At 47.3% G+C, this 10,393-nt stretch overlaps 1 protein-coding gene across 4 annotated transcripts in view; it reads left to right on the top strand.

Moving 5' to 3' along the window:
- The first annotated feature begins 2,124 nt into the window (after positions 1–2,124).
- The window catches only part of IRAG1 (inositol 1,4,5-triphosphate receptor associated 1), a 120,192-nt gene continuing 111,923 nt past the window's right edge, over positions 2,125–10,393 (top strand). For 2 of the 4 annotated variants that reach the window (XM_065943766.1, XM_065943765.1), the window contains exon 1: positions 2,125–2,535. In XM_065943766.1, the coding sequence (XP_065799838.1) occupies positions 2,469–2,535 (67 nt within the window). In that variant the 5' untranslated portion in view covers positions 2,125–2,468. Of the gene's footprint in view, positions 2,609–10,393 lie in introns of all 4 variants that reach the window. The other 2 variants (XM_065943767.1, XM_065943769.1) reach the window with 2 other exon arrangements.

The following is a 10,393-nucleotide window of genomic DNA, read 5'->3' as shown; positions in this document are numbered from 1 at the left end:
TACAGGGGAAGACTTTTGGGGCCAAACCACCTAAGTTCATTCCTTCACTTTACCGCTTACTGGCTATGGAACATCAGAGAAGTCTTTTTGCCTCTTCAAGTCTTAGTTTCCTTTTCAAAAGAATGGTATAATAGCTCTATTTCACGGGGTACATAGGAAGGTACATGCTTTTATGCAGAGTGTCTAATATAGTGATTGGAATATAGTAGGTGTTCAATATAAGGTTTATATAACACATACAGACACATAGACACATAGACATACACTCACACCTCCTTCCTTACATGCACACAAACCCAAGTTTCTAGTTGTCTTTGCAATAATTGCTGCTGGATTCATAAAATCAACTTTTGGAATACCATTCCCTAAAATGGGGTTATTGGACCAACTGCATAAGTAAGAATCACCCAAGGGCCTTAATTAAAATGTAGGTTTCTGGACCTCACTTTAGATCCACAAGATTAGAATTTCTAGAAAAGGGGTCCAGAGAGTTTCACATTTGATGGTTCTATTGCGCAATGAAGTTGGAGAAACAGCGCTAAAGAGTTTGGTAATTCATTCTAGTCTCTATCCCTGCAGTTCTAGTAGCTGTCACCTTGTGGTTTTGCCAGTGGGAGCCTGTTCCCAGTAGATGGATAGGTGTAGATGCCGGAGAAAAAGCGTGGCTAGTACCCAGGAGTCTCCTCTGGTTCCATCTACAAAAATACAGTTATTTATGGGTTTGACAGACAGCATGTACTATGGTCTCATCAGGAGTCTCTTTTGTAACAAGCAAGGAGAAGAGACAGTCCAGGACTGGATGTCTATAGAAGGGGCTGGGATAGAAGCCCAGGGGGCCAGATTTGGGGGAGAAAGCCTGCCACAGCCAGGAACTGAGGATAAAGACCATATGCAGTCAGACACCTGTCACCAGGAGGGCTTCAGGCCACACGTCTTGAGGCACCAACACCTAGAGCTCTCAGCATGACTAGCGAGCACTTTCTGAGGTGGTAAGTGATGGCCCACGACTAGAGTTGTCAGATTTAGCAAATAAAAATAGAGGATGAGCCATTAAATTTCATTAAATTAGAAATTCAGATTATATATATATATATATATATATATATATATATACATACACATATATATGGGGCTTCCCTGGTAGGTCAGCTGGTAAAGAATTTGCCTGCAATGCAGGAGATGCCAGTTCGATTCCTGAGTTGGGAAAATCCCCTGGCGAAAGAATAGGTTACCCACTCCAGTATTCTTCAGCTTCCCTGGTGGGTTAGATGGTAAAGAATCCGCCTGCAATGAGGCAGACCTGGGTTTGATCCCTGGGTTGGGCAGATGCCCTGGAAGAGGGCATGGCAACCCACTCCAGTATTTTTGCCTGGAGAATCCGCATGGACAGAGGAGCCTTGTGGGTTACAGTTAATGGGGTCACAAAGAGTCAGACACTACTGAGCAATTAAGCCCACAGCATAGCATATGTGTGTGTGTGTGTAAGCTTGTCCTGTGCAATATTTGGGACATACTTATACTAAATTCAAGTCTACTTAGGTGTCCTGCATTCTACCTGGCAGTCCTACTCAGGGTTTCTCTGAGCTGCCTCAAACTGCAGAAAAGGGCTGGAGCCCCCATGTGACTGGTCAGGTCCCACAGTACCATGATCTTTCTCTGGGTGGGGGGCTGAACCCAAGGTGGTGAGGAGTGAATAAGGGTAAGGTGTGGACTTCGGGAGAGAGCAGCTCTCCCTCACCTGTGTGTGAGCAGGGGCAGGAAACTCGCTGATGTTGATCAGCAAGTCTGAGATGCTAGCACTATGCTAAGCCTCTCAGTATCATCTCATCAAATCCTCCTACAACCTTAGGAGTTAGACATTGTGATCCCAGTGATTCCCACTTTAGAGATGAGGAGACTGAGGCTCCACGAGGTTAAGACCACAGGGCTACTTAGTGGAGGAGCAAGGACTGAAGCCCTGGGGCTGGTGCCAGGTCTGGGATTAGCTGAATCTTCCAGGCCCTTCTCTCTGCTAATCCCAAGGGCTTAAGGTGGGAGCAGCCCCCACCTCCCAATCCCCGGGACAGGAAATGTTCCCAGTCTCGCTGGCGCTGGGCCAGGGTCTTGTCCAGGCTCACATGCTCGCTGGAGACTCCAGGCTGGGAGGCAGGTCGACCGAGTTGTCTTGGTCCCTGCCTGGCCGGGACATGCCCAGCAGCATGAGCTGCCCGTGGGCACTGCCCTCCGCTGTGTGGGTGCCCGTGGGAGGGGCCCAGGGCCAGCCACTGCCTCTCAGACCCAGCCTGCACTGAGCCTCGGATGGCCTGGCCGGCTTCCCGGCCGTTTGCCCCCTGAGTCGGGCCAGAGGGGTCCCGGAGGAGCTCTGGGCTCTAAGTCCCAGCCCCTCTCCGAGGAGGCGGGCGGCGGAGCTCGGCAGCCAGAGGCTTCTCAGCTCCAAGCTCCAGAGCCAGATGTAACATTGACCTTAAATGGTAAAAGCTCCCCAGAGTGAAGAGAGGCTGGCCGGAGGAGGAAAGGGGAATAACTCAGTTTTAGGTAAGTCGTCGCTGTCTCCAAGAATAACCTGCCTCTTCAGCCGGGAGCAAGGGAACTCTTCTCCTCCTTAAAGGTACAGGGTGTGCTGGGATGGGGGCGCCTGACTTTAACTTTCCAGGGGAGCTGGCTTGGTCGAATGGCATTTCAGCCGAGTATTTTTATTGTTGCTGTCATCATTTTAAAATAAGATGTGAATCTTAGCCCATCCTGACTTAACTAAATTGTGCTTCTTTTGCTTGCTGTTGGAAAGCATGCACAGGTTAGGGCGAAAACGTGGGTTCTGACTGGGGATCCTCATCCCCAGATTTCCTGTGGACCACTTTGGAGTAATAGAGGGTCCCCGGATTACGTAAGCCCACTGGGCAGGGCTCCTCACGCACCGCCTGCTGCCCCAGCCCCGCTCTCTGAGCGCTTGTGTCTCTCTGCCACTGCCCCCCGCCCCCGACACTCTCGTCTCCTGGCACTCTGGCCCTTGTGCTGGCCCAGTCCTGTCTGTCTCCCTCCTTGACCCGCCCCTGTGTCTGTCCCCGCACTTTCTATCCTGTGTTCTGGTGGCAGCCCCTGTTTTTACCCCTGTACCCATCTCTCCTGCCTCCAGCCTTGCCCCCCGGTGACCTTTCTCTGCACCCTCGAGGGGTTGTGTGTGCCTGGCCTGTGCGCTGAGCCTGCACACCTCCAGAAGCTCGGAGTCAGAGCTATTGCTGGAGTGGAAGGCACTCAGGCTGCCTTTTTCCAAAGGAAAGGCCGGTGGAAGTCAGAGGCCAGAGAGGGGCCCAGTTGTCTGTTCCCTCCTGTCCAGTAAATGGCTATAAAAGCCTGGAGATGCCCTGCAGATTGAGTAAACGCAGTGTGGGATTGTCAGGGACCCCTGGCCGGTGCTCGCATCTCCCAGAGCGCAGCTGCCCTCTTAACACCCACTTTTCAGGCTGCTCTTTGAAAGTCTCAGTGTCGGGGGAGTCAAGCAGCCCATGGATCTCCTGCAGGAAAAAGGAAGTTGTTTCCCAGGCTGTTAGGCTGGGAGCACTAGGGAGTCGGAGCCTGCCGGGGTTCTGTTGTCCCCGCCAGGCGGCAGTGACATGCGGGTGAGACAGGTGGCGTGAACTCCCCTCAACTTCACCCCAAGGCTTTTATGGGGAGGAAACTCAAATTAAGTGGCTTGTCTAGGGTCAGACCACTAAGGAAGAGCAGAGCTGGGAGAGCTAGGGGTCAGAGCCAAGTCTATACGAGTCCAGCTGCAATGCTCCTGCCCCTCAACACAACTGGGAATAAGAGGGTACACTTCTGCCTTGGGTAGTGTCTTGGGCTTTTTGTCCCTAATGGATATTACAATTGTCATTGTCATGTTTGTTTGGTTCATGATTCAGTGGTGTTTGTGTGTGGGTGCACAAGTCTATAGGTTGTTTTGAAAGTGGCTGTTTGTATTCACAGCTGATGTACCTTCCTCTGTGCTTGGTAGTAAGCAGGGTGTTCTTGCATACCATGTAAGATTGGGAGGTATAATTCTGTACAAATTGCTACACCATGATCAATGATCCCCATAAACGTGAAAAAGCAAACATGCCATTCTTACTATGCACTGCTCTAAGCACTTGCCGTGTAGTAATTCAAACTTCCAAAACCCTACAAATCACAGATTATTATTATCCTCATCATGTAGATGGGACATTTTAGCACAGAGAGGAAACACAGCTGGTGACCCCAGGCAGCCCATCTCCACAGGCTCTGCTCTGACCAGCATGCCCTGTTCATCTCTGGCTGGTGCCGTTTCTGAGCGGGTCGTGGGGAAGCACCGACTCTCTTCCAACGCTGAGTGGCAGGCTTTCCACACGTGATTTCATGTGCTCTTGCCAGCAACGCTAAAGGGGATGTGTCTTCACCTCAGTTTCACAGGAGGACACTAGGACCGGGGGATGTTACATGACTTGTCCAAGGTCATCCAGCCATCAAGGGACAAGCAGGAGACTTCGTGTCCTGGATGAAGATAGTTAAGGCCTTGGGATGTCTTCTACTTGAAACTACCTCTCAGGTGGACCAGTGGGCTCATAATTTCAGGACAAGGGGTTGGTTCTGTGAGTCTCTGTGTGAGGAAGCCAGATTCTTTGCCTGGTGGACTAAACCTTATACATGGATTCTCAGCTTCCCAAACAATCCTTGCCTCTGTCCTCTTAGTAATAAAGGTGGATGGATGTGCCCACACCTTTAGCAGGAGTGGATACTGAGCTCTCTTAGGGCAGAGACCCTTTCTCATTCTGTAGAGTGTGTCCTACACTCAGAATAATGCCAAGAGTATATCAATACAAAGTTCTCAGGAGTGACTTTTTTTCTTATGAAGAAGTGTACATAATGCTTATGATGTGGTTTCTGGGTTTATTATGTATGTGCACTTGATGATCAGATTCTTCTGGTGTATCTTGAGAGAATGCAAGGTTGGTGGGGGGGTGTCTCAAGTCATCCACCCCCTCCTTACCCTGCCACCTCCCCTGGGTAGCCACATGTAGCTTCTAGAGTGCCTCTCAGCCGCCCTCTCTGTGGCTTGGTGGTCAGCAGAGGGACTGTTTGATGACTGAGGAGGAGCAGAGGCCCAGATGGGTGGGGAGGAGAGATCTAGGAGCCTCCAGACTCTGCTTTTTGAGCTCTTGGAGGCAGGGGGACAGAGATAGAGAACTGAGTTCTCCTGTAGCAAATGTAAAAGGAAGGAGGAGAGAAAAATGGTTATGAATTGACTTTGTGCCAGGGTGTGTGCTAGAACTGTTATTTAATTTAATCCTGTGGTAGAGATGAGAATGTTGTGGTTGAGAGAAGTGAAGCAACATGCCCAAGGGAACACAGTTGGTGGGTGCTGAACGAGGACTCCAGTTCAGGCCAGTTTGGTCCAAAGTGGGCACTTGCGGTGCTAGATGCCATCCTGCCTCTATTTAGTAACCAGGATCTCAGGCAGTTAGAGTGTCACAGTCCAGGTGATGGGAAGGTCAAGGGGATTCGTTTTGCCTCATGGACCTTGGAGGCCAGACCCTGAGTCCAGGTGACAGCCCAGGGCAGCCTCACTGGATGAGGTGCAGAGGCAACACGAGTCCGTGACCTTGGGCACGCCCTGACTTCTCTGTGAGGGCCTTCCCCACGGAAGAAGGCAAACAGGTGACAGTCAGCCAGCCAGACAGAAAACCTCTGGCTAATAAGCCACAGATGTGAAAAAAGGGTTAGTGAAGGCTGGGGCTTCATCTGCTCTGGTTACTTTCTTCCCATCCCAGTACTTTTTAAATTTATGATTCTTATTCAGATTTTTTTTCCTAGTAATAAAAGTAATGTGTATTCTTTGCTAAACTTTCTTGGAAAGTATAAGTAAGAAATTCAGAAACAAATATAAATAAATGAATGATCCCTGTGGAATCACATCATTCAGAGATAAGTACTGGGTTTTTGTTTTTGCCCGGACTGCACAGCTTGGGGGATCTTAGTTCTCTGACCAGGGATTGAACTTGTGCCCCCTGCATTGGAAGAGTGGAGTTTTAAGCACTGGACCATCAGGGAAGTCCCCATAAATATTGTTTATATGGTGTATCTCTTCCTTTACATTTCTGTATATTTTATAAAACTAGGGTCTTACCATATGTGGTTTTACAGTCTGCTTAAAAACAAAATTTTTTTTAAAGGATTTCCCTGTCGGTCCAGTGTTTAGGACTCAGCGCTTTCACTGCGGTGGCCCAGGTTCAGTCTCTTGTCAGGGAACTAAGATCCTGCAAGCCACACGGCACAGTCAAAAAAAAATTTTTTTTTTAAGACTATTTTTTTAAGAGCAGTTTTAGGTTCACAGCAAAGTTGAGAGGAAGGTCTGCACAGAAATTTTCCTGTTCCTCCCCACCCCCACACATGCATAGCCTCTGCCAGGTAACAGCTCCACCAGGGTAATACATTTGTTACAACTGATGAACCTGCATTGACAATTATAGTCACCCAAAGTCCATGGTTTACCTTAGGGTTCACTCTTGGTATTGTACATTCTGTGGGTTTGGACAAATTGTATAATAACATGTATGCACCATTATAGTATTATACAGAGTATTTTCACTTGCCTAAAAATCCTCTGTGCTCCATCTATTCATCCTTCTCCAATGACCCCAACCTCTAGCAATCACAGATATTTATTACTGCCTCCATAGTTTCTCCTTTTCCAGAATGCCATACAGTTGCAATCACACACTATGTAGCCTTTCAAGACTGGCTTCTTTCACATAGTAATAAGCATTTAAGATTCTTCTATGTCTTTTCATGGCTTGATAGCTCATTTCTTTTTAGCACTGAATAACAATTTATCAGATGCACAACAATTTATCCATTCTCCCAGTGAAGGACATCTTAGTGGCTTTTTTTCCCCAATTTTTAAAAAACTAAAGTATCATTGATGTGCAATATTATATGTTACAGCTTACAACATTCAGTTCAGTTCAGTCACTCAGTCATGTCTGACTCTTTGCAACCCCATTGATTGAAGCACACCAGGCCTCCCTGCCCATCACCAACTCCCAGAGCTTACTCAAACTCTTGTCCATTGAGTCAGTGATGCCATCCAACCATCTCATTCTCTGTCGTCCCCTTCTCCTCCTGCCTTCAATCTTTCCCAGCATCAGGGTCTTTTCAAATGAGTTAGTTCGCATCAGGTGGCCAAAGTATTGGAGTTTCAGCTTCAGCATCAGTTCTTCCTGATTCACAATTTTTAAAGGTTATACTCCTTATATAGTTTTAAAATGCTGGTTGTATTCCCTATGTTGTACATTATATCCTCATAGATCATTTATTTTATACATAATAGTTTGCAAATTTTAATCCCTTACTCTTATCTTACCCCTCCTGCTTCCCTTTCCCCACTGGTAACCACTGGAGTTATCTGTGAATCTCTTTCTTTTTTTGTTATATTCACTAGTTTGTTTTTAGATTCCACATAAGTGATATCATAAGGTATTTGTCTTTCTTTGTCTGACATTTCACTAAGCATAATACCCTCCAAGTCTGTCCATATTATTGCAAATGGCAAGATTTCATTCTTTGTTTTCAATGTCTGAGTAGTAGTCTGCTTTTTTTAACCAAACATTCTATCATGATCATTTTCTTATGTCATCAAAGATACTTCAAAATGTGATTTTTCAGGGGTTGTATACTACCGAGTAATTCTGCTGTGTAACATGTTAATCATCGTTCCTCCCACTGAGCCTTTACAAGTGTGGTTTTTCTTTGGGGCCCGTCTCAGCGGCACACACATGACAGCTTTTCCATCCACGTGTGGCATTTGGGAACTTCGTGCTCCCAGGTGGGCTTGTGCGGTACGCTCTAGGGTGTGGGCTTTTTCTGCAAGATGCTAGTGAATGAGATACTGACTCAGCTCTAAACACACGGATTCACGTCAGAATTGCCTTTTACGTTCTTTCCTGTCCATCTGCGGCAGCCCAGGAGCGCGGGTGTGTAGGACTTGCAGTACTAAAACCAGACGTCCCAGGCAAATCGGGGCAAGTTGTTCTCCCGGGTTTGGACCTAGTGTGCCTTCAACGTCTTTCCAATCCTTTCCTGTCTCTCTTCTTGACAAAAATGAGAGCAAGTCTTGGGCTTGGAGACTTCGTCAGGAATAGTTAGAATTTAATAACTGTTTTCATTAAGTTTATTTTTACAACTAACTCCTCTCTATTTGTGTTACAAATGGTACTGACTTTTCCATGGATGGTAGGGATATAAAGTTCCCTTTTAAAATAAATGTGAGGACAGGGGAGGCTAACACACTGGGCACTTATCGTGTGCTCAGCGATATTCTATTGTTTTCCCTGCAGGACCTCATTTCATCCTCACAGCAGCCCTCTGAAGAAGTTACAACTGTTAGCTCTATTGTACAGATGAGGAAACTGAGGGCCAGAGAGGGTAAAGAACCTGGCCAACAACACAGAGCTGGCAAATGGCCCAGCCAAGGTAGCAATCCTGGCTACCTGCTAATCAAATGAAAAAAATTAAATCACTAAATATTTAGGTGGCCCACAGACATGGGAGAACATGTGAGGGTGGGGTGTAGATGACTCAGGTTTAGGAAATACAGGTTGGAAGGACATGGGTTCTGTGAGCAGGCGTATCAGTGAGTATAAGATGGGGCAGAGGGAAACTGAGCCACCCCAGCAAAACTAAGTGAAAATTAGGAGCCAGCAGGCCCAGGAGAGGCTGAAAGGGACGGGGCCATCCAGTGACTGCAGGGCTGGGACATGGTGCAGAGGGCATAGTGGTCACTCTGGGAAGGGACACAGAGAGGCTACTGGAGGCTACCCACAGGCTAACTGGAGCATGTGTCCAGAGAGCCCAAGGTTCCTGGTTCATCAGAAGAGAAAGAAAGCCTGAAGACACCCTTGACTTTGCTCACACAGATGTGGTCGAAAGGGCGCCGGCTCTGAGTCGGGAGGAGGGCTCGGCCTTGACCTGCTCTTCTCTCACGATCACAGTGGAAGCTAGTGGCTGGAGCTGGAAGTAGCATCTTGCCTGGTGGAAAGCACAGGTCCTGAGTGACCACGTGACCACCACTGATGCCTTGAGCCACAGCTCACCTCTCCGAGTCTTAGCTCCCTCTCCTGTAAAACAGAGATAATGATGGTGTCCGCTTTGTGGGGTCAAATCCCTCAGCTCGGTGTCTGCGCTCAGCAACCCCCTCCCATCCCACCCTTCTGGGTCAGGTCTTAGTTGTGGCATGTGTGATTTCTCATTGTGGCATTTGGGCTCAGTAGTTAGTTCTCAGATCTTAGTTTTCCTACCAGGGAATGAACTCTCATCCTTTGCATTGGAAGGTGAATTCATAACCACTGGACCGCCACGGAACTCCCAGTGTGTGGCAGTCTCTATCAAGTCTCATAACCTTGTCCATGAGCAAGGCCCTATCTTCAGTTTAGTAGGAAAATACAAGTCTAGAACCATGAGCTTTCTATTAGCAGGAAATGCCATGTCCTATGTCATGAGTCCTGAGTCATTCTCTCTGACCCACCAAGTTTTATGCCCAAAAAATTCCTTGACATGGCCAAGGCCATGCAATCTGCTACAGAGGCAGCATGGAGTATGGTTGGGACCTCAGGTGCTCAAATCAAATGACCTGAATTCAAATCCCTACTCTGCAACTTACCTTGTGACTTTGGGGGAAAGAATCTAACTACTTTTTTTACCTGTAAGATGAGGCTGAAGATGATAATAATTTAACTTGCTCAAAGAGTTTTTATGAAGATGAAACGGACTGCTGTATCCATAGTACTTATATGTGTATAAGCACTCAATAAATAATAACTTATTTAAGCTTAGATTAACATCAAGCACATGGAGCACCTAGAGTTTTGTGGCTCTAGGTGGTCCGGTTTCACTAAGGGCTGTCTTGTCATGATGTTTTCACTTGTTTGGGGCTTGGATTCCTGGTAGAAAGACTGTAATGCCCTTCTGGACTTCTTACCTAAGACATCTTTCCTATTTCCCAGTTGAGGTCCAACTTGTCCCTGATGGAAGGTGATGATGATGAAGCTGAATATTGTCAGGAGGAATCTAGACTGGATGCCAAGGGGACTCCCTAAGGAACATGATCTTGGGGGTATTCCAGGGTCCTAGACCTATCCCTAAGCCTGGTTGTGGCCTGGAGTTAATAATGTATGTGGAGACTGACTCATGATAATCACAAGAAACTGAAGTATGTAATTCTGAATGTCTGTGTGTTAATGTATGGGAAGGGATTACCCTTCCAGTGACCAAAATACCTGGGAGATGGAGATTTAGCTCAGAAGGTGGAAAGTTCTAAGGGGTATTTCATGTGAGCATTAAAATGTCCTGATAGCCATCTCTGCTTATAACAAAGAGACTCCCC

The sequence above is a fragment of the Muntiacus reevesi genome, chromosome 9 (genome assembly GCF_963930625.1).
Source record: "Muntiacus reevesi chromosome 9, mMunRee1.1, whole genome shotgun sequence".
NCBI classification, from domain to species: domain Eukaryota; kingdom Metazoa; phylum Chordata; class Mammalia; order Artiodactyla; family Cervidae; genus Muntiacus; species Muntiacus reevesi.
Note: the sequence above shows the minus strand (reverse complement) of the source record. Positions and strands in the feature narration are given on the sequence as shown.